The sequence below is a fragment of the Rhipicephalus microplus genome, chromosome 3 (genome assembly GCF_043290135.1).
Source record: "Rhipicephalus microplus isolate Deutch F79 chromosome 3, USDA_Rmic, whole genome shotgun sequence".
Taxonomy (NCBI): Eukaryota; Metazoa; Arthropoda; class Arachnida; order Ixodida; family Ixodidae; genus Rhipicephalus; species Rhipicephalus microplus.
This window is the reverse complement of record NC_134702.1, coordinates 208,693,678-208,718,487: the sequence shown is the minus strand read 5'-3', so window position 1 is coordinate 208,718,487 and position 24,810 is coordinate 208,693,678. Positions and strand designations below refer to the sequence as shown.

At 46.4% G+C, this 24,810-nt stretch overlaps 1 protein-coding gene across 1 annotated transcript; it reads left to right on the top strand.

Annotated features, from left to right (window-relative positions):
* Positions 1 to 5,171: 5,171 nt before the first annotated feature.
* Positions 5,172 to 20,551, top strand: LOC142803111 (arylsulfatase B-like). The gene is made up of 5 exons (XM_075888214.1): positions 5,172 to 5,246; positions 8,354 to 8,480; positions 8,737 to 9,030; positions 16,073 to 16,515; positions 20,423 to 20,551. The coding sequence occupies exons 1-5, from the start codon at positions 5,172 to 5,174 to the stop codon at positions 20,549 to 20,551; spliced, it is 1,068 nt and encodes a 355-aa protein (XP_075744329.1).
* Positions 20,552 to 24,810: the final 4,259 nt, after the last annotated feature.

The following is a 24,810-nucleotide window of genomic DNA, read 5'->3' as shown; positions in this document are numbered from 1 at the left end:
GGACAAGCGCCGTCGAAACAAGAAATTGTACAAGTATCTCGGCTTAAGCCATACCGTGACTCGTCTGTGTGAACCAGTCCTTAGGTTGCCAGGACGGCTGCCTCGTCGCCCGGGGGTGATTGTAACGAGGGCAGTGGACATGGAGCTCGAGTAGAGAAAGAAGACGACGTGCTGTGATTGCAGGCTTGCATTCAGTTAGCCCTTGCGCTAAATAAATCTCTCGTTCACCGAGACCAAGTCAACAGCTGCTTGTTCATTATCCCTTATATATATATATATATATATATATATATATATATATATATATATATATATATATATATACAAGCCTGCGATGAAAGCCTGCGACAGCACGTCGCCTTTAGGTTGTATACGGAGGACTATTGGTCAGCTGCCAGTTAGTAATAAGTTCACGTGCTACGTGACGCCAAACAGGCTCATAAAGAGTGTGCCACACTCGTTGCCATGCCTGCTAGTGGCGCTGACTGACACTCCCACATTTAAATTGACATAGATACCCAATAAAGTGGCTGCGGGGATAGCCGTCATGGTAACTCAGTGGTAGAGCATCGAACGCGTTATTCGAAGGTCGCAGGTTCAGATCCTGCCCACGGCAAGTTATCTTTTCACCAACTTTTCTATCTTCTCATTTACATTACAGTTGGCCTAATAACTTTTTTATACCTTCCTTGGCATTATTGTCTGTTAGATCTCATTAATACTGTGTAAAACACGGAAAACGAGCCCTTAAGTATACACTTGTTTCCCTTATTCATAACGAGGGTCTCATACAGGCAGACTTGGTGCCTTTAGCTTGTATACGGGGGACTATTGGTTAGCTGCCAGTTAGTGATAAGTTCACGTGCTACGTGATGCCAAACAGGCTCATAAAGAGTGTGCCACACTCGCCGCCATGCCTACTAGTGGCGCTGACTGACACTCCCACGTTTAAATTGACATAGATACCCATTAAAGTGGCTGGAAGATAGCTGTTGTGGTAACCAAGTGGTAGAGCATCGAACGCGTTATTCGAAGGTTGCAGGTTCGGATCCTGCCCACGGCAAGTTATCTTTTCACCCACCTTTCTTTTCATTTACATTACAATTGGCCGAATAACTTCCCCTATACCTTCCTTGACATTATTGTCTGTTAAATCTCATTATATATATATATATATATATATATATATATATATATATATATATATATATATATATATATATATATATTGCTACGTTTAGTAATGTATTTATTACACTGAGGCGTACTGGTACACTTCAAGGGGTCATGCACCGGAGGCCTATCTCGCTAGCCGAACGTCCTCTTCTCTAATCTGCCTGTTACCCGCTACTTACCGGCTCATACCCAAATCACATATGCAGTAACATTTCCCTCCGCGCAGACGAAGCCCACCGGGCGAGTTAAAGAGTCTCTCTGGGAACATAGCGCTTCAAACGTGCTATGTGGACTAGTTCAGTCTTTGCAGATCGTCGGCCATTTGAATGAAGACATGCTACGCAGTAAGTTACATCGCTTAAGCGGTCTAAAACAACATAAGGTCCCGCATAGTGTGCCAGCAATTTTTCACACAACCCACGTTTCCTATTTGGCGTCCACACCAACACGTGGTCTGCGCGAATATACGTCACGTGTCGACGTTGACGGTCAAAACGTGCCTTCGAGCGATCTTGCGAAGCGAGGGTGCGCAGGTAAGCAAGACGTCGGGCTTCTTCAGCGCGGCAGACGATCTCGGATATACCGGAATCATGGTGGTCCATAAACGGGAAGACGGTATCTAGGGTATCACGAGGTGGCCGAGCATACAGAAGAAAAAACGGACTTTAGCTGGTAGTCTCATGCTGTGTGGTGAAATGATGCGTAAGTGATGAAAGGTAGCACGTCATCCCAGTTCTTGTTATCTGCTGCGACATACATAGAAAGCATGTTCGTGAGAGCCCTGTTTGTTCGTTCCATCAGGTCGTTTGTTTGGCGATGATATGGCGTAGAGTGCCGAAAGCTTGAAGCGCATAGACGAAGCATCTCTTCTACGACGTCTGCAGTGAATTGTCGCCCACAATCACTGATAACAATTTTAGGAGGTCCATGTCGTAGAACCACAAAACGCAGCATGAATAAACACACGTCAGCTGCAGTTGCCGATGGTATAGCAGCTGTCTCGCAGTACCGTATTAAGTGATCGGTACATACGACTATCCAGCGATTGCCATTAGAAGACCTCGGAAAGGGACCTAGAAGGTCAATACCAATTTACTCGAATGGAGTTCTAGGGGGTGGAATAGGATGAAGTCGCCCTGGAGGAACACTCGTAGGGCACTTGCGACGTTGGCACTCGTTGTAACTAGAGACGTACTGTTCCGTCGTCTGGCGCATTTTCGGCCAGTAAAATCTTTCTTGAAGCCGGCAAAGAGTTTTCGCTGTGCCTAGATTACCGGACGTTGGGTCATCATGCATAGCCTGCAAGACGGAAACACGAAGCCTCTTTGGAACGGCGAGAAGAAATCGTAAGCCAGTCGTAGCATACACAAGTCCGTCGCGCATGAAGAAGCGAGTCGCCGATGGTCTTAACTCGGTAGGAAGGAGCTTCTGTATGGTGTGGTCCCATGGCTGCTCAATCTTAAAGGCATTGGTATCAGGAAATGGCAGGTCCTATGGCACGATGTAGGTGTCAAAGTTGCCCGCGTCGCAGTCCGTCGATAGAAGCGGTAATCGCGAAAGACAATCTGCATCAGCATGACGACGGCCGCTTTTATAGGAAACTGTAAAGTCGTATTCCTGCAGACGGAGTGCCCAGCGCACTAGTCGACCAGATGGGTCACGCAGATTGACCAGCCAGCACAGCGAATGATGATCTGTCATAATGGTAAAGGGGCGTCCGGACAGGTACGACCGGAAGCGCTGCACTGCGAAGACTACTGCGAGGCATTCTTGCTCTGTGACGGTATAGTTACGCTCGGACTTACTTGGAGAGCGACTTGCATACGCAACGACATGTTCTCTGGTATCCAAGCGTTAAACGAACACGGCGCCTACACCGACACCACTAGCGTCTGTGTGAAGTTCTGTGGGAGCCAGAGGATCGAAGTGTCGAAGAATCGGATGGGATGTTAAAAGGAACTTCAACTCAGAAAAAGCGGACGTACATTCCGGAGTCCAGTCACATGCCACGCCTTTCTGAAGCAGGCACGTGAGTGGGTGCGCGATATTGGCAAATCCAGGGATGAATTGACGGAAGTACGAGCAGAGGCCCAAAAAGCTGCGTAGTTCTTTCGCTGAGTGAGGTTGCTCGAACGCCTCCACTGCAGCCGTTTTCGCGGGATCCTGCCGTATGCCTTCTTTGCTCACCAAGTGTCCAAGAACGAGTGTTTGGCGCTCTCCGAAGCGACATTTCTTTGAGTTGAGCACCAAGCGTGCTTTGCTTAGGCAGTTCAGCATGAAATCGAGGCATGTGTTGTGCGCACAGAAAGTGCGTCCAAAAGTCACAACATCGTCTAGATAACACATGCATACTTCCCACTTTAAACCACGCAGAATGTTGTCCATGAAGTGCTCGAAAGTTGCAGGCGCATTGAATAGTCCGAATGGCATCACATTAAATTCAAAAGTCCATCTGGTGTAACAAATGCCGTTTTCTCTTTATCTTCCTCGTGCATTGGAATCTGCCAATATCTGACCTCAAATCAACAGACGGAAAGTAGGAGGCTGATGAAAGACAGTCTATAGCATCGTCAATACGTGGTAGTGGGTACACGTCCGTTTTTGTGATGGCGTTGAGACGGTGGTAGTCAACGCAAAATCGCCATGTTCCATCTTTCTTTTTGACCAATATTACGGGAGCGGCCCACGGACTGCATGATTCCTGAATCACATTCTTTTTCAGCATCTCGCCTACCTGTTCATTTATCACTGTGCGTTCCGAAGGCGATACCCGGTATGGCTTTTGTCGAAGAGGTCTATGGTATGCCGTATCTATGCGGTACTTTTATCGAGAAGCAGGGAATGACAGTGGAGCCTGTAGCTGTGCGAAATCGAAAGGCCAGCATGTTTGCGCAAAATACTCGCCAGGTCATTACGCTCGTTGGTGCTAAGAGACTTGTCAATCATTGCCATTATGGAGGTGTCCCTGGCATTCAAATGATTGGAATCGGGCTTACCCGGAGAATCACTGCTCTCTGCAAGAATGGCAAGGGAGAACACCTGATGTTGACGGATCTTAGCAAGTTGTAGACCCTCTGGCAGTACCGAAGGTTCATTGGAGCCGTTGATCACCCACAAACCAGTATGCCCTTGCACAAACGACAACGTACAATAGAGTATTAGAACATTTTTCTTTATGCAGCTGAGGTGATTGGGCTCTACGGTGGCATAAAATGTCGTCTTGGTTGCAGGGGAACTGACGACAGGAACACACTTGGCAGAGAAGGGTGGTACAGTTGTGTCCATGGACACGCAAAGGGTGCTTTCTATACAGGGCGGGCTTTCCATTAACGCTACCGGAACATTTGAATCTACTGTAATCTCTCCTGTGCGGCACTCAACAGTGGCACCACAAAGATTCAGGAAATCAAGTCTTAGAATTACATCATACGTTGAATGAAAGAGAACAGCAAAATCAGCGATAAAATTCTGGCCACCCAAACTACCCGTCACTGAGCAAACACCAGCAGGTTGTAAGACATCTCCGCTCACTCCACGAAATGTATCAGCACGGTCCCAACGGAACATAACCTTTCGTCTAAGAAGGTGTTTGAATGCTAGACTCATCACTGATATGGTTGCACCTGTGTCCACTAAGGCCATTGTTGAGACACCGTTGATTAGCACACGAACCTTATTTCTAAACATGCAAATTAAAGGAGGCATTTCTGTGGAAATCGAAGACTGTCTAGCGACCTCACCTCCAACTGTCGCGCCGACTAGTTTTCCGGCGGCGGCGAAGGGTAGCGGCGCCTAGGAGACGGCGACCGATTGGAGTGAGGGGCTGGCGGGGGTGTCAGACTGCGGTCATAGGCCGGAGAACGGTGTCCCAGCGGCCTTGGTATCTCGTGGGACGCGCTTCCAGGGGACGTTGGTGTTCGTGTAAAGCCAGACAGGTGGGATCTCGGTGAGCGGTCGTATCTTGGCGGCTACCGGTAGTTGCAGTACCTGGCAAAATGGCCTTCAACCCCACAGTTGTAGCAGACGGGCAGGGATCGTTCACCGAACCACTGCTGAGAGCGCTCCGCTGGGTAAGGTCGCCTACCCGAACGGAGTGGAGCACCTTGCTGAACGGGAACTGCCCGCCTTTGAGGAGCGGAGCCGGTACGAAGGCGTCGGTCATACCACTGGTCAGGCGCGAATGAGTCTCGGCGTTGCCAAGAATTTCCAGCTTCGCTAAAGTCCGTCGCACATACCGATGGTGGCAGAGGAGCAAACGGTGCCGTGTAGTAGGATGAACAGGTAGGCGGATGATGGATAGTGTCGTCGGCCAATGTGTCTTGTCGCTGTAGCTCTTCGCGCACGATTGCCCTGATAGTAGCGGCAAGGTGGGCAGGCGGGCTTGCGTCGACGCTGGCGACCGTTGTGACATTTGCCAGCCTACCGAATTTCGGGGCAACACGACGGGTCTTCAGCTTCTCGAAAGTACGGCAGTGACGTTGGATGGCGGATACGGAAGTGAGGTCTTCCCTGACTATCAAAAAATTGTAGACGTCCTCTGCTATACCCTTCAGAAGGTGTCCGACCATGTCCTCTTCAGACATATACGGGACTATGATCTTGCAGAGCATCAGAATCTCCTCTATGTAGGTGGTACACGTTTCTCCAGGAGTCTGGGCTCTTTGAGCCAACGTGCGTTCCGCGGTTTTCTTTTTCGAATCAGAGTCACCGAAGCATTTTTTGAATTCTTCGGCGAAACGATCCCACGTTGTTAAGGAATCTTCGTGGTTTTCGTACCACATCAAGGCGGTTTCCCTGAGAAACAGCGCGACATTTCCCAGTTGGTCCGTGGGATTCCAGCCATTGTACAGGCTCACCCTTTTGTAGTGTGTCAGCTACGCATCCACATCTTCCCTTGCTCTTCCTGCGAACGGGCGGGGTTCCATATAGCGATACCGAGGTGCAGCCGGCACTGACTTTTGCGTGGTTGAGAAGCCGTGACCTTCACTCTCGGTCATGATGGTTGTTGTCTGTGGAAGACCAGCAAGATGACGGCTCCGGCGAAGTTTAAGCAGCTGTGGCTCCGTGGTTCATCGATGTGCTGTACCCAGCACCTCTACCACTCTGTTACGTTTAGTAATGTATTTATTACGCTGAGGCGTACTGGTAGACTTCAAGGGGTTATGCACCGGAGGCCTATCTCGCTAGCCGAACGTTCTCTTCTTTAATGTACCTGTTCCCCGCTACCCACCGGCTCATACCCAAACCACATATGCAGTAACAATATATATATATATATATATATATATATATATATACATACATACAGGAAGGCATGGTGGATGAGTGGCCGCAGCGTTGCATATATGTCAAGAAGATCCTCCGTGAGCGGTCACAACGTGGCGTATTTCGACGTTTCGGCCAAGAATGTGGCCTTCATAAGGATTCAAGGTACAGTTTGTTGGTGCTTAGCTTTATACAATTTCAAATCAGAGGGGGGAAGATTGATTGATTGATTTGTGAGGTTTAACGTCCCAAAACCACCATTTGATTATGAGAGACGCCGTAGTGGAGGGCTCCGGAAATTTTGACCACCTGGGGTTCTTTAACGTGCACCCAAATCTGATTACACGGGCCTACAACATTTTCGCCTCCATCGAAAATGCAGCCGCCGCAGCCGGGAATCGAACCCGCGACCTGCGGGTCAGCAGCCGAGTACCTTAGCCACTAGACCACCGCGGCGGGTCAGAGGGGGGAAGAGGGAAAAGAGACAGAAAAAAAGAAATGAAAAAAAAGAGAAAAAGAATATAAGGTGGACTCCCCCGGGTGCCCCCCTTTCACTTTTCCTTCCACATCCCCCTCCATCTCTCTCGCTTTTCTTCTTTTCACCTTTCTGATGTCTGAGGTCTGTGTATGCTTCCTTTCACTAACGCATTCTTCCCGACCAGACGGTGCCTCCTGGCTCTGGCGAATCGGTGTGGGGCAAAAAGAGCTTTTTTAGGAAGTTTAAGCCTACTCAGCGCCCTGTCGCATGTGACAATTTATTCAGACATCTAACACAGCTGGTGACTTCGCACACTAACACAGACGTGTTAATGCTGTCTCTCGATGATGTGCGTGTGCCATGACTGACTTATTGATATGTGGGGTTTAACGTACTGAAACTACCATATATTTATGCGAGACGCCGTAGTGGAGGTTTCCGGAAATTTGGACCACCTCGGATTCTTTAACGTGCACCAAAATCTGACCACGCCAGCCTACAACATCTTCCTCCATCGAAAATGCAGCCGCTGCAGCAGGGATTTGATCCTGCGCCCCGCAGGTCCACAGCCGAGCACGTACCTTAGCCACAATCCCACCACGGTGGGGCTGCGTATGCCATGACCGCCGGTTTCTTATGTGTTCAACTCCATGCAGCCAAAATCTTCCTTTTCATAACGCTCAGTTTAACACGTCAGGATTCTTCTTTGATGAACGGCAGAACTAACGCTATACTTGCATTAGGGTCTCTTAAAGGGGTCGTGAAACGCTCGCTCCAAAGCAGCAATGCGAAGCCACCGGCATCCACACGCACTAACTAGGCGACGTCATCATAAGTAATGCTTTGGCTATCGAGGAATGCGGAACCCTTCGGTACTTGTGAGTGAGTGCAACCGGGACACCCACCAGCGTCTTTGCCAAACGCGATCGGCACTGCCTTGAACACTGACGTCATATTAAGCAGCGTTCTTGTGGAACGCGGATCGCGTATGGCAGCCGCCGATGAGCGCCTCTTCCGCGCGCTCGATACGCCACATATAGTTCCGCGTTCTCGATAGGCAAAGTGTCTATGCAGGTCCACTCGGGCTGATGATATAGTTAGCGCATGTGGCTGCCGATGGTGTCGCATTGTCGTCGTAAAGCGACCGTTTCACGACCCCTTTTATGTCCTAGAGATGCTTTTCTAATGTTAATTGGCAATGAAAACAAAATTATTTACTTATTTCAAAATGACTACTTCCTCATCAAACATTTCACAATAAAAAATATTGTATACGATAATACATTTCATGTTTCATAGATGAACAGGTTTTACCTTTTGTCGATGGAAAGCGTCCTTACAATTTTGCAGGATCAATTGCGAAGGTTATGCGCCATTATTATAGCATGTCATTCTGAATTCCGTAAGTGGTCTGCTAGTACTTTCTTCTTGCAGCCGCTGTTTCTCTACTTCGCGCAACAAGCAACTCATGGCGGTGTCGGACCAGAACTGATCGAAGCTCCCGCAGAGAACGTCGCCAAGTTTCCATACATCCACGAGGACGCAAGGAAAGTTTACGCAGGTAACTTTCCTGTTTATTGGGTAATTTACTATCTCGTAACTTTATAGTGACAAACGAAGTGCATGAAATTTTCATGAAAACAGTTCGTTCAGGGCCTAGTGGGTGTTGTTAACAACGATTTATGCTCGGGTTCCGGTGGCACGCTGCAATTTAACCACGAGGACGTGTTCTCTTTTCCACTGCCCAGCTAGGCCACTAGTTCTCATGTGTGTAAAAACAAGTTCAAATCTTTGCAGATTGGCATTTTTACTCTTAGGCATGACTGACGCCTTGGACCAGTCCGTGGGTATCTTGGTGGAAGCACTGGAGGAGGCTTCCATGCTTCGCGACACCATAATAGTTTTCAGCAGCGACAACGGTGGTGCTCCTTCGGGCCCCGTCTCCAACCGAGGCATAAATTGGCCTCTGCGTGGAGCCAAGGACACCCTCTACGAAGGCGGAATCCGTTCGCCCGCGTTCCTCTGGACTCCCGACCTCCTACCCCGTCGACGAGTGTCACACCAGCTGATGCATGCTGCCGACTGGCTTCCGACGCTCTATTCGGCGGCTGGTACGTTTTCAAGCCGTTCTTTATTCCCACGCTGTGACTTGTTCTAAAACTTATCTTTGTGAATTAGTGAATAGTATTGGCCAGTAGAAGAAGGGAAAACAATAGGTACCACCAAGGAAGTCAAGTGTAGAGCTAGTTTTAAGCATACCATGTGCCACCAGCACAACGTTTGGATGTCGCAGAGTTGCACCGTTAAAGCAATCCCATCCAACTGAATTGAATGCACAGTCGCAGCATTTCGCCAACTTCACCTGACTGCATAATACCATCCCCATTCCTACCCACTACTCTTTTCCCTCTCCTTTACCCTCCCCTGGTGTAGATTAGCAGGCTCGAGCATACCATCGCTCAGGCCGACCACTCTGTGTTTTTTTGAATAAGTATCTCTGCCTTTTTATGAACTTCATAAGGCCTTGTTGTTTTGACGTTTTACAACTGTACAAATTAGGGCTAGCATACATCATTTTATGTGCTTTTAGTTTCTAATTTTTAGATGCAATGGAAAAGAACAAAGACACTCATTAGTTCATGACATTCCATGCTTCACTCTCTTTAAGTACTCCGAAAGTATTTCTTATCTAACACTCCGCCCTTTGGAAATTGCAGTGTTGACTCCTAAGAATGGGCACAGGTGCACTTCAGAGCACAGCCGCATCTTGGTAATAACAAAAAAAGAAGACTAGGAGATTACTATTCACACGAACCTCCAGAGGATTCCTCAGGTATCTGTTGGACTGTGAGGAGCATAAAAAATATGAATTAACGTCAATTCGAGCTGAGCACTAAGTATGAATGGCTGTATGTCGAGTGGTGCAGTACATTCCAGAAAGACACCTCGCTTCCGTGAAGCAGTGGATCCGCAAGTGGTAATACTTTTACAATAACAATTAAATGGACAGTCTCGCCTCGATTTCGGCGCCGCCGCCATCATCATTCCAGTATAAGTATGTATATATACAAGGGCAAGGATACGCTAGCCTCCTCTTTCTGCGGAACGAACACCGCTTTTCCAGCCTGGGTCGTCTGCGCGCGCACTTATAACCTGGGCGAACAAGAGAGAGGGGGAGGCGCTTATGGTTGCCGTCATAATGCGGCAACGATCAGCACGCGCCTTGTGCCCACCCCCTCCCCAGCAGGCTTCTATAGGATCTTCTACGGGCTGCGCTCTCAACACGAAAAAACGGCGCCGAAAGTGTGCCTTGAGCGGTCATGCTCTCTTAAGGCGTGTTTACACTAGCGGGACACGACCTCTATTTTGGTCGGCCGACTCCATTTGGCAGTGTCTTTTGACTTGTCTTAGTCATATTTGCACTACAATCACACAAATAGCCCACCGATGGTCTCTGAAATACTCCGTTCGTTCGTGCCTTGCGCTCACAGCCTTTCATTAGTTGGTCAATTCTTCAGTCACACTAGAGGCACACACAGCGGAACCAACAAAACTTGCCCACCTGCCCCTCATTTTGAGCCATGCTCCCTGCTCTACCATTGTCCCTTTCCGGCTACGCGGCGCAGCCCCCGCCATAATCCACGGTGTTGAGGGACGGGGATTGGGACACACAGAAGGTAAGCAAAGAAAACACTTCAGTGAAGTGCGCAAGAGGCCTGTTCAAACACCGTGGAAGGCTTGGATTGTGCATCGTTATCTCTCCCAAGACTTCCTCCTTCGTCGTGGTTTAAAGCAAAGACATGAGCAAATTTTCCCTCAGCCGTACATCTCCCGACGACACGCCGACGACAGGTCTGCGGATGCGTTTTACTGGTGTTTGTGGTATGTCAATATGTTACACTACGACGACATGTTGTCTTTTGAGGCGTCGTCGTCAGCCAAGTGTGACCAAGGGCGCTTCGTCGGTGGGCGACTCGTCGGCCGATGGTCTGCGTCTGCTTCGTGTCTTCGTTGGGCTGGTGTCAGCGTTGTGTTGCACTAGGATAAACACGACTCTAAACCATCGTTTTGTAGATTTGATTGATATGTGAGGTTTAACGTCCCAAAACCACCATATGATTATCAGAGACGCCGTAGTGGAGGGCTCCGGAAATTTCGACCACCTGGGGTTCTTTAACGTGCGCCCAAATCTGAGCACACGGGCCTACAACATTTCCGCCTCCATCGGAAATGTAGCTGCCGCAGCCAGCCGAGTACATTAGCCATTATAGACAAGCACGGCGGACAGCGTTTTGTATGCTCTGCTCTGCTTCCTTCCTAAAACATTCGAAAATGTTGCTATCATTCTCTGCTTCGCTTTTTTAGCAAAACTGGGACTTTTCAGATCTGTTAACACATAGAAATATTTGACGCCGCTTATGCCGGGACTTTTGTACAGTGAATCTTGATACGCTAGTTGTTAAATTTATACGTTACAACCTTACCTTACCCCCTTTTCATAACTTTCGCGCGCGCGCGCGCGCGTGTGTGTGTGTGTGTGTGTGTGTGTGTGCTGCGTGCGTGCGTGCGTGCGTGTGTGTGTGTGTATGTGTGTGTGTGTGTGTGTGTGTGTGCGTGCGTGCGTGCGTGCGTGCGTGTGTGTGTGTGTGTGTGTGTGTGTGTGTGTGTGTGTGTGTGTGTGTGATTGTGTGTGTGTGTGTCGATTTGCCTGCTTCTAACGTGAATACGTTCTTTATTTTTGTTCAAAGATGCGACGGCCTGAGTAGGCCCACGTAGGACTGCAAAGAACACAAACAAAAGTTCAAGGCAAATGCATCGAATCGGTTTGCATGCAGTTGAAGAATAACACGGGTGTAAATTGAAAGACGTATGTAGGTGCCGTACATATAAAGTAGTTAGCGCAATATGAATTCATTGAAATTACATTCTACCAGAATATTAGACTCGTATTTCTAGCGAAAATGATATTTGCAGCACGATGACCAAATTGATATGATGGGACAAATTTCCCATTTCCTCAGATCATCATCAGCAGCAGCCCGGCCACACCCAAAGGAGAAAGGGCTCGCCCATGTTCCGCCGCTCAACCTAGTTTAGCTCGCCGCAACACATTCGCTTACTTCTCAATCTTATCTGCCCACTTTCATTTTTTCTCTGCCTGTGTCCCCATCACCATTCACCTTCGCCCCACCGCAGTAGTCTAGTAGCTAAGGTATTCGGCTGCTAACCCGCAGGTCGCGGGATTAAATCCTGGCTGCGGCGGCTGCATTTCCGAAGGAGGCGGACATGATGTAGGCCCGTGTGCTCAGATTTGTGTGCACGTTAAAGAACCCCAGGTGCTCCAAATGTCCGGAGCCCTCCATTACGCCGTCTCCCATAATCATATGGTGGATTTGGTTCGTTAAACCCTATATATCAATCAATGAATCAACTATTCGCCTTCTCTTCGAGTCTAGACAGTGAGGCCGAATTCACACTTCAGAGTTGAAGGAAAAATTGGCAGATCCCACGTACAGTGGCAATCGATGATGTGCGAAGCACGAATGAGCAATGTTGATATGTCACGTTAAAGTGAGCACAACGTTACGACGTGGAGATAAATGATGCCCTACATGACTTCCGTGTCAGGATTACCATGTTTGGATGTGTCCTTTACCTTCGTCATCTATTCACGTCACGTAATACCAAATTTAGTATATGCGGAGCTAGAAAAATGGCTGTGAGCACGCCATGAGTGTGGCAGGTTGTTATGTTCTTACATGACACGCGTGTCAGGATTATCATGTTTGCACCAGTCATATATTTCGTCATTCATTGACGTTACGTAACACCAAACTTAATATATGTGGAGCTAGCAAAATGGCCGCGAGCGCATCAAGAAGGGCCCAATGTACTCCAATGTAGCCTTGACGCGCGCGCACCCTGGACACAGCGACGCTACGTTAGCAAAACGTGAGCACTCTATAGTCTGATATTAGGCGCGACCAGCGTTTGTTGGCGTGGCCCGGCGGCAACCGGCGCGAACTGCGACATGCTGCATTTCGCGCCAATGCGTTACCGAGACAACGCTGCGTCAACCTCCTTTCGTGACGGGGGGACGCTGGACGCGCTGAAACGCACATGCGTCAAAGCAACGCAGCGTGGCGCGCGCCAGCGAGTATAAGGCAGGATCGGCACCTCGCGTAGCAATGCTGGCGTGACGCGACGAATTGAACGCCGGCGAGCACGCGCATCACGTCACGTCAAAATGTACTGGCGCCTTTACTGTGGCACGTAGTCATCTTCTCACAAGACACGTATCTCATGATTTCCATGTTTGCGCCAGTCACATACCTTCGCCATCCATTGGCGTCACGTAATACCAAATTTTGTATACGTGTAGCTAGCGAAACAGTCGCGAGCGCTTCATCAGTGTGGCATGTGGGCATGTTGTTACAAGACAGGCATGTCGTGATTAACATGGCTGGATGCGTCATTTACATATGTCGTCCGTTCGCGTCGCGTAATACCGAGTTCGGTACATATGAAGCTAGCGAAACGGCTGCGAGCGCATCATGAGCGTAGCATGTAGTCATGTTGTTACTTGACACGCCTCTCATGTTTATCATGTTTGCACCAGTATCATACTTTCGTCATCCATTCACGCCCCGTAATGTCTATTTTGGTATAGGTGAAGCTAGCGAAACGGCCGCCAGCGCGTCATGAGCGTGGCATGTAGTCATGTTGTTACATGACACACATGTCATGATTTTCATGTTAGGGTCTGTTGCTTGTGTTCGCCATGCTATCATGCCATACCATACAAGTTTTGCAACATGCTATGTGAAAGAAACCACCGCAAGAGCTGCAGGACCATGAAGAGTAAATTGTGACATTCATGACAAACATGTCACGAATTTCATGTTATGACTAGCCAAATATGTTCTTCATCTAGTCATGCTCTGCCATACCAAGTTTGGTATCGAAACCATCGCTATACGGCCAGGAGATCTAAAAGTCGTAGGCGGCTAGACAGACAGACAGACAGACAGACAGACAGATAGACAGATAGACAGATAGATAGATAGATAGATAGATAGATAGATAGATAGATAGATAGATAGATAGATAGATAGATAGATAGATAGATAGATAGATAGATAGATAGAAAGATAGATAGACAGACAGACAGACAGACAGACAGACAGACAGACAGACAGACAGACAGACAGACAGACAGACAGACAGACAGACAGACAGACAGACAGACAGACAGATAGATAGATAGATAGATAGATAGATAGATAGATAGATAGATAGATAGATAGATAGATAGATAGATAGATAGATAGATAGATAGATAGATAGACAGACAGATAGATAGATAGATAGATAGATAGATAGATAGATAGATAGATAGATAGATAGATAGATAGACAGACAGACAGACAGACAGACAGACAGACAGACAGACAGACAGACAGACAGACAGATAGATAGATAGATAGATAGATAGATAGATAGATAGATAGATAGATAGATAGATAGATAGATAGATAGATAGATAGATAGATAGATAGATAGATAGATAGATAGACAGACAGACAGACAGACAGACAGACAGACAGACAGACAGACAGACAGACAGACAGACAGACAGACAGACAGACAGACAGACAGATAGATAGATAGATAGATAGATAGATAGATAGATAGATAGATAGATAGATAGATAGATAGACAGATAGATAGATAGATAGATAGATAGATAGATAGATAGATAGATAGATAGATAGATAGATAGATAGATAGATAGATAGATAGATAGATAGATAGATAGATAGATAGATAGATAGATAGATAGATAGATAGATAGATAGATAGATAGATAGATAGATAGATAGATAGATAGATAGATAGATAGATAGATAGATAGATAGATAGATAGATAGATAGATAGATAGATAGATAGATGCCACGAGAGCAGGTTGCAGAGAGTGCGGCGCAGAGTTGTCGCAGTTATGTAGCTTACAAGGGTGTACAACGGCAATCAGAAGTGCTTAGCAAAAAAAATCAGTTTAGTAAAAGGTCTTTCAATCTGCTGTGCATACGTGGCGATCCTCTCTCCAGTGGCGACCTAGTAGCGACCAGATCGCTACGCTCATTAAGTGTGTCATGATTCAAGAATGCCACTTGCAGTGATTGCCACTTCAATGAATATGACTTGTGGAGATGAATGTCTCTTGAGGAGATTTCATTCACATGACATATTGCAAAGCCGATATGGTATGAAACGACTGCACGGCCAACATCAGTGGCAAACCCTAACGTAGAAATCAATGCATGCATGCCATGTAAGTGATAACTATAGACACACCACGCTCATGGGGCGTTCGTGGTGGTTTCGCTGGCTTCACATATACCAAATTTGATATTACGTGACGCAAATGGACGACGAAGGTAAATGACACGTCAAACATTATAATCGTGATAAGCGTGTCATGTTAGACATGACTACATCCTACGCTCTTAGAGCGCTCGCAGCCGTTTTGCTAGCTTCACGTATACCAAATTTGGTATTACGAGATGGCAATGGACGACAAACACAAATTCCAGGTGCAAACATGATACTCATAACATGGAAGTCACGTACGGCATAATGTACATCCACCTCATAATGTGCTGATTTTAAAGTGACATATCGTCCTTCCTAATTCTTGCTTCCCATATCTTTGGTTCCTACTGTACGTGGGATCTGCCATTTTTTTCGTACCTGCATCTCCCTTACTTGTTACCCTGGTATCTTGCGTCATATCATGATACAACTTCAAATGATCTGCCCATCCCTGTAAAAGAACTTGTTGTTGGGCTAGTTGGTTTCTCATATTTAAAATGTATATATTTAGAGCGCAAACCCGTGGCTTCTTCACACACACGACAATATTTTTTTAATCACGCTGCCTTTGCTAGGCCATAGGGGTCACCAAAATGAAAGAAGTTTCGGGCACTTAGGCTGGCCTGAGAGCCCCTTGTCTTTTTCTTCTCAAACACCATGCACACCCCCCCCCCCCCCCTTTCAGACAGCCCATTTTATGGAGTGAATAAAGTGCTTCCTTCCCCTTCTCGAGTCTTGTGAGAATACGTGTTTAACATTCACCTGCTATTTCTGAACAGGAGGCGACGTGGATCAACTTCCCCCACTGGACGGTTTTGACATGTGGCGGGCGCTCACCGACGGCGAGGAGTCGCCACGATCGGAGATCCTGGTCAACATTAACGCGCCGGCTGGCGAAGCGGCGCTGCGCTACCGCAACTGGAAGCTGGTCATCGGAAACTTCGGCGAATTCAACCAGCGCGTCGAGATTCCGGGAGGCAGCCGGCCCTACGAAGGCCTCGACGAAATGATGAGCAATTCAAGAGCAGCGGCTGTGCTCAAACGCCTGTACGGCAGAGACGACGTGTTTGAGCACGCCGGCCAGTGGAGACGAGAAGCGACGCTCACGTGCGGAGATGACGCCACTGCCAACGCGAACTTCTTGCCAGGAGCACCGTACTACGTGTTCGACATCACGAACGATCCGTGCGAGCTTCACAACTTGGCCGAAGAACGGCCAGAAGTGAGTACAGAAAAGTAAGGGAGGAAGGTGCGGAACGTTTGAGAAGCCAATGAAACTTATTCTCGTATAAACAGTAGTACAGTAAAAGCTCGTTAATTAGAACTCGAAGGGTACTATATTATTGTTCATATTAAATGGAGGTCAAATTAGCGGTTGGGCACTAGAATGAATGAACGTCGCACCATAGTGCACCAGCAGAAAAAGTTCCGACGTAGTCATCTCAGGACTAGTTACCGCAAATTAGCTAGGCGCTGCTACGCATTAGGGGCAAACGATTTAAAATATAAGAACGTCCTGAGTCCGAACAGGAATAATGGATCAGTGGAGAGATGCGTCACAAAAAAAGCAGCGATGTGCATTCACGTCGACAGTGAGCCTTAATGTCGATTTATATGAGGATATGTATCCTCTGAAACACGTTCATATACACATAATAGGATATGATAGTATAGAATAGATGCTCATTTTCATGAACAATACAGATTATGAGCCGTCAGAGAAATAAACAGATTTTAGGCAGCCTGACAAAGCTCTCATACAGTGTCTCGAATTTAGGCCAGCATTTGGCCACAGACGTTCTGCTAATAATATACATCAATATAATAAATACAATTTATGTATATAAATCATTGCAGTAACTAGCTTGTTCACTATCATTCCATAAAAGTAGTAATAAATAGAAAGGAAGACAATACCGCGAAAAATTGGTGCCTGATCCCGCATGCATTCTCAGACAGTACACAAATTATGAAAGATTTCAGTTAACTGATTACATGGCAGACACAACGCAACTTAATACAAATTCATTGATGATTTGCATTTACCTATGTTTCTTCAATCGCGATTTTATGGCCATCATTTGCAGTTTGCCCAAGTGCTCCAAGGCAGCGTCCAAATTTTCATCGGCTGAGAAGGTAGTTGTTTAGTAGTTTTGCATCTCTAGTACGTTTGGCTTGGTTTTGCAAGACATTGTGATCGATTCAGGTCAGTTTCTGCAAAGAGGAATGCAAACCAGGATATCCCAGTTCAAACAGACTATTGCAACTACCGACGCACTCAAACTATTAGCAGTTTTTTATACAGCAACATACAAGGCTGAACCAAGACCAGGGCATCAGTTTGAATTAAGTGTAATTTTTAATTATCCAAGTTCGAATGAACGAGCTTTTAGTGTGGTAGTTCAGCGATCTACGAGCCTGAATTGGAAGGCAAAAAGCATAATTCGATTCGTAAAATGGTGGCAGCCGTGACTGGCGGTGACTGCGATTAGGCGGATCAAACGATAACGAGAACGCTCACCATGTGTACATCAAATGTAGGCTGCCAATGTTCTTTTGCAATCCTCTGAAAGGTATACAGTATAACCAAACCTTCAGTGCTGATGTGCCGACAGGTGATTAGTGGAAACCAGATTCTAGGCAAATGCATATTTTGTTCCTTGAGTTGCTATGGAACCACGTTAATACACAAGCACAAATTAAAGGTCCAGAAGAGATTTTGAACTGTTTTTAGAGTTCATGTAAATGCCTCATTGATTCTGAATGCCTATTTTCAAAATTAGCGCTTATGTGAACACTCTTTAACCCGAAATTTCTCTTTCGAGTGGAGTTGGAGATCATCTTCGTCTTTCCGGGCAACACTGCATGTTGGAAACTCTATGGGGTTCACCTTCGTCCTCTAGTTCAATTTACTTCAAGAAAGCAAGTTCTAGAAGCAGTGAAACAGGAAGTGCCGGCAACCAAATGCCACCGCCGTGCTGACATTGTGCGAGTGGTTGGCGCACGCGCAACCGTTGAAAACCTCCGGGGAAAAGGAAAGCGAAGAAGAAAGGTCAATGTAATGTGCACGCAGCTTTTTTTCATTTTGTCTGTTTTTACTTGACGGGGCCATTACAATCAATTTTTATCACAATCTGTGTTGTGTGGGTTATTATTTGTCCATTCATGAAAAATCTGGCTAAATATTGGTGTATTTGATTAAGCCCTTGTATTGAAGCTCAATATTTTTCCATAAATACGTGACCAGCATAAGAACCGGGCAACTCTGGCACACTCGTCAGCCGTGACGTATCAAGCAGCTAGCTGTGCTGGCGTCTGCATTTCGGCGAACGACACTGTTCAGTGGCCGGCTGCGCCCGAAATTGAGATTTTTTAAGCTTTCTGCAGCTTTGTGCGGATATTGAATGATTTGATATGGCTGAAACTTTGGTAGATTGGCAGAGGGCTCCGTGCCTTCCAGTACAAGGCGTCACACGTGCCGCACCAAAATGCCGGTCACTGGTGGTGGGCGTGTTTAACATCTGGTGGCACCTAGGTCTTCTCTTAGAGTCATTCTTTTCGTTTACACCACACTTTTCCTGTCTGTGTACATGTAACAGACCTTCAACTTCTAATTCTTTGTAAAAAGCCATCAATCATTGACGGGCCATATCAAGGCCCTTTAAGCTGTTCACCGACAAGGTTGAAAGTTGCCTTACGTGAACAACCCGGCCAATACGAGGCACTCCTCTCTTCTAGTTTTTCAGGCGTTTTCACTACGTGCTTTCGTTCTGCTCTACTCGGCTATGCCAAAAAGAAAGAGACCCAAAAGTGTGTTGGTTCGACAGCGGATACTTGACTCACCATGCTACGCAGTAAAAGGAGCTACCACACTCTGCGAACTGTGCGCAAAAAAGGGGGAATAGCGTGCTATCTTTAAATTTTGGTGGATTTCTTCTGTCATAAATAAAAGAAAGAAGTTTGAACTAGTGTGGGAAGCTTAAGATGCAGCGAAGCCAGGCGATGTTAGGGGGCTTAAGGCCTTCTTGTCAGCCACTAGGTCTTTTCTTAGCGTAGACAAAGCTTTGTCAAACCACAGCCTGTCACAAATTTTGTAAGAATGTCCAAACTTCCACGCTGGAAATATTGCGTGAAGCTGACTGCGAAAGCACAGGTATAGACGTGAAGACCTTTCTTCTGAAATGTCGGCTTGCAGTTTCACTTCCGATTCTGTGCAACCACGTCTTACGCCCCCACTCCTCGCGTTTACCGTACGGTATCATGAAGAGCTATTTGCCGTCACTATACTTGCTATGGCATCGGAAGGCACCAACACCGAACTCGGGAAGGGGCAACAGCTGCCATTGGCAACCAACAGCGACGTTGGTCTCGTAGGATAAGCATCTCACAGCGCAACCCGCACAGAAAGACAAGTACACATACATAAAACAAATGCTCTGTACAAAGTTTAGTCCGCGCTTCACGAGCAAATATGGTAGTATCGAGCGACTGTCAACAAACGAACCCTGCGTGTGGTTCCGTGGGACCACACGCAGTATGAATCTGGCCAATACCGATGCGGTATCTGCCTGGAATAGGTCGGAGGAGCCAGACAGGAGAAAAGGCGCGCTTTATTCCACGTATGTCACTACTTTACGAAGTTTTAAGAGCTTTACGTGGAATGCGTCCTTCGCACCATCTCACCGGTAATGCAGAGAACTCGCTTATATCGCCTTGCCGCCAGTAATAAATGCAGTATACCAACAGGCCGTTATTATAGTTTGTTGAAAGACGGGCTATTCTGCGGCCGAGTGGTTAATGCCAACTACAGAAGCGGTGAACGCCTTTTGTGCGGTTAGCGGTAAGCCAATCTTTGAAGGGTGTGGGGTTTCTGCCAAGTAGCTCTTTGAAGAGCAGCTTTTAGCAGCGACTTCCTTCACTATTTCGCTATATGCAATATTCAATGTACTTTGTCTCTGTATCTACGCTCGTATTGCACATGGTTAGGATGTTCAATTGCGCATAATTAGTCCGTGTGTTCTCCCGTAACGTACGGTTTTTTGTTGGTGTTGGTTTTTTAACGTGTTTTACTATGCGCGCAAGTGTTTCGGCCATGTTTATTCACTAAGGAACTGCGTAATTTCGTGCAGATCTTGTCGATGCTGTTGAAGAAACTGGACGCCTACAACAAGACCGTTGTGCCACCCGTGAACGACACAGTGGATCCCCGAGGCGACCCAGAACGTCACAACGGTGTCTGGGCACCGTGGGTGTATTGACTCTACTCGAAGGATAGCGACGCACTCTCGATTCATAGAGGCTTACGGCGCCTGAAGGGGAAACAACAGCACCACTTATGCGGCTTCCTAGAATGGATACCCCATGAGAGTGACAGTACACCCACACTCCGATTAGGCAAAAAAAGGCCACGCAAATATAGCATTGAATACATTATAGTTTTCTCTCCTTATCCGAGGTCTTCGTTATCTTGTCCGTGTGTGGCTTTCCAGTTGCTCTAGAAAAGTCGAAAAAGAGGATCTTTTGCTTCAGTGTTGTTTCAAACATTAACCATTCGCTTGGCCTATTAACAACAACAAAAATCGTGACGAAATGATTAACAGTGCATACATAAGTATCAAAACGACCGCTTACATGCCCCTCCCCCCCAAATGTAATCAGTAATATATTCAGATGTTTGTAAGTGGTTTTCGCTGCTGTTCCACGTGTCCTGTATTTGCCTCTTTCTGCAAACCACCTTAACCAATTATCCACTAAATAAACGTAATGAATTCGAAGTATTGCAGACTTCAAGCCTATAGTCTGTTCCAGAAGTTCCATGCAGCACTGTGGAAGCTACAGGCCTTCTCAATTGATCAGGAGGGCGAGCACGTATAAGTGTATCCTTCCGTGCCCTGTCGTCTGCTAGCGACGTGCACTGCCGCGAAAGCGGCAAGAGCGTCTCGGGACACTGGGCAACTGCGCAGTGAGATTAGCTGTAATTGTGAAAGCGCTTAAATATTCTCCTCAGCACCGTAAAAGTACGCGTCTTGGGTGAAAGTACCTCGCCGTGCTTATCGTGCTCCGCTACCCACTTGTACAGCACACGCTCGCTGACGTTGGTGAACGCAGCAGTTCTCCTAAAGGAGCACTGACATCAAATTTTAAGATCGAGATCTGCTCATCATTCGATCGCTTGCTATGCATAGATCTTCTTGGCCAAATTTGAATGGCATCCGTCGCGTGGAAGTTATTTCAATTCAATGTCAAACACAGCGTAGAAAAGCTAAGGAGAATAAACGGAAAATAGACTGCCCTGCGACATCAACACTAGTGCTACGTGTTCGGTGTGATACATTCCACAAATACCATCCTGAGTAATGATACGCTAGTAACAGTGACGTCGACGATCTGAATGTGTTTGAAGCCGACTTCCGTCCATGCTCTCACTAATGGCTCCCTTTGCTGTGTTGAAAAGCGTGCGTGCGATTCGTCGTGTCGCATCGACTGATTTTGATATGTGCTCCACAGCGTGAGTATGATTATTCAGAGTCACAATAAGTGCCAGAATGTCAGAGAACCGCTGCGCGGTGCGAACCTGCACGTCAAGGCGCAGAAAAAACGAAAATTCTCGAAGCCGGGGCTAAAGGGAGAGAGGAAGAACGAGTCTTAAAAATCCAGCCCTGGTCACTTCCCTGTCGGAAATGCCATGTCACACTGATAATGCATGCACCGCTCGCGACCACGAACTACTGAAACCGTGGGGATAGCGCGAGGAAAAGTGCTCAAAGTAGATGATTATTCTCGTGTAGCAGAAACATTCCTCAAATACTCGATTTTTTTTAATTTATTGTTCAGAAGCAGATATTTTTTTTCTCCTATGCTAAGATCACTGCCTTATTCGATTTCTCCTCAGTGTTTTCTTAAACTGCCCGAAGTTCTAAAAAAAACAAAACAGTGTTCTTCAGCCTATCGCGCGGCGCTTTCAATGCCATCGAATGCATAGTTTCCTGATAATAACTAGAGGGGACTCTGGCGCTGCGATTGTTCAGCGATGGAAATGATGGGCAGTATACAACAATGTCTAGTCTTGCCTAGTATTTGTACTTGCCGGCTTCGAACTTATTTGTACCTTATTTCATTGTTGTGTTTCGGTTTTGTTTCTAATGAGAGAACGGACCGTTGCCACGTGTCACTGCTGCACAGTCGCATTCGTATAGCGCAACTTTTTCTTAGATAAAGGTATGGAGGCCACACCAATGTAATTATCATTAGCTCTGTCATCTTTTTTGCCTCAAGCTTTAATTTATTCGACTTGTCTCGACGCTTCGATATCACAGAACATGCGCGAAAATTCACTGCACACTTGCAATCTCTGTGTTGTATTGCCAGATGACCTGCTCAGTTCTTAACATTTTTGCAATGCTGTTTGAGCCTGTCGTTTAAGCACTGCGTAGTTTCGCCTACGTTATTTTCGCAAACATACCAGGGGATGTCTTAAACTGCCCGAACCTGGCACTCAACATATTTACATTCGTGGTTTACACAACAGGTTGGGGCTTTTCGGAGGCAAGTATTCGTAGTTTTGCAAAGCCTACATCTTAAAAGTGCAGACAGGCTCGCATTTACATATTCTCGCTTACCAATCTTCAAGTTACGGGGCACGTGATGAACGGATGGTATCACAGCTAGCTTTTCTTTCACACGAGGTGGCTCTTGGACCGTTTGTCGGGTTCGCGATTTTTTCAAGATTGTTTAATCTACAGGAACCAGTACAACTTGCGCAAAGTCTGTCTCCTCCAGGCGGTCGATCTGCTTGCGTAAACTCTCCGCTACACGATGAGGACCGGATTTTCTGAAACGTTAAGCAAGCATAGGTTCGTGATACAACGCTTAAAGAGTTAGAATGTGAGGAGCTAAAGAGCAGCAGAGGTTTATTCGCCCGAGGCTCCACTGACAGAGTACACGGTTTGCCTCGAAAAATATTAGCATATATAAAATCTTATGGATCAATCACCCGAAAGATTCTGAGTTACTTCAATTGCAGATAAAATGTGCCTAAAGTTGTGAAGGCTTTAATGAATAGATCAGTGTCACTGAAAGTGTAAAGTCATCGAAGATTCTGAAAACTTTGGTAATGCCTCTACCCTCGATAAGACGATCGATAAATCGGTCTGCCTGAGCTAAAACTAAATCACCTAAAATCGGAGCAACAAAAGAACGTAAACGGTCCATCTGAATTATTATTATTATTATTATTATTATTATTATTATTATTATTATTATTATTATTATTATTATTATTATTATTATTATTATTATTATTATTATTATTATTATTATTATTATTATTATTATTATTATTATTATTATTATTATTATTATGTGAGTTTTAACGTCCCTAAACCACCAAATGATTATGAGAGACGCCGTAGTGGAGGGCTCCGAAAATTTCGACCACCTGGGGTTCTTTAACGTGCACCCAAATCTGAGCACACGAGCCTATGGAGCATTTTCGCCTCCATTGAAAATGCAGCTGCCGCAGCCTGGATTAGACCACGCGACCTGTGTGTCAGCAGCCGAGTGCCTTAGCCACTAGGATCCTGCGGCAGGGTCTTCAAAAAAAAAATGCCATGCCTGCGCTGAACGCGCAGCACTGTCACAGTGAAAGCTATAGAAGAGTGGCCTTTAAGAACCCTTTTTTTTTACGCTCTTTGGGTAGGTCTGCAAGCACAATTGCAGGATACAAACTATGCAATTATTCATTGTGTAATAGGCAGGCATTCATTTTGCCAATCTTCGTCATTCTTCGGAGAAGCGTGGTACCTGCTGCATGACAATGAAGAATTATGCCAGGAGCTTTTGTAATCCCCCCCCCAATCCCCCACAGTGGGGGTATGCGTCACAGTTAATAGGTGAACAAGATCAAAGTTTTGTAAATGGTTGCAACATTCGACTACACACTCCATGTGCAATAGGTGTCCAGTAAAAGAGCGAGGGACTGTGGGATGCACCGTCTGCTGCCAGCTTCCGGTTCGAGAAGCGTAGATGATGGCGAACCATTCTGCCGCAACCCTCGGAATATTGGGATTCATGCGCGCGGCCGCCTGTTTATTTCCGTCCTGATAAACCATGGTCGGGTTTTCAGCCGTTGGCTGCTGCAACTCGAGCGTGAAAGGCAAACGCACGTATCGATTCCCATGGAATCAAGAAAGAAAAATGAGGTGGACCGTGGCTGTGAAGAGAGCCACAGCGACAGGTAGACTTTGGGTACCGAATGTTGGAAGCCAGTGTGTGTGAAGACCATTTTATCACAGGTACGTTTGTATTCCGCTCTAATAAAAAGCTTACGTATGAATTCTCTGCGAATATTATATTGATAATTAAATTGTCGCGCAGGCAGGCCTAGCAAATATACTATGGGAACGCACGGGCGAAATCTGCCTACCATATGAGCGCCTGTCATTGCACCCATATCTATGACAAAAAGGCGAAAACTTCACTCAAGACTAAGTTTACACGAAGCGCTGGAAAAGTTCAT

Bases quoted from the DNA above. Each gene is read 5' to 3' on its own strand.
- LOC142803111 (XM_075888214.1), top strand. From the start codon at position 5,172: ATGGCCTTCAACCCCACAGTTGTAGCAGACGGGCAGGGATCGTTCACC. The intron at 5,247-8,353 runs GTAAGGTCGCCT...TTCTTCTTGCAG, and splicing joins TGCTGAGAGCGCTCCGCTGG to CCGCTGTTTCTCTACTTCGC. The intron at 9,031-16,072 runs GTACGTTTTCAA...ATTTCTGAACAG, and splicing joins GACGCTCTATTCGGCGGCTG to GAGGCGACGTGGATCAACTT.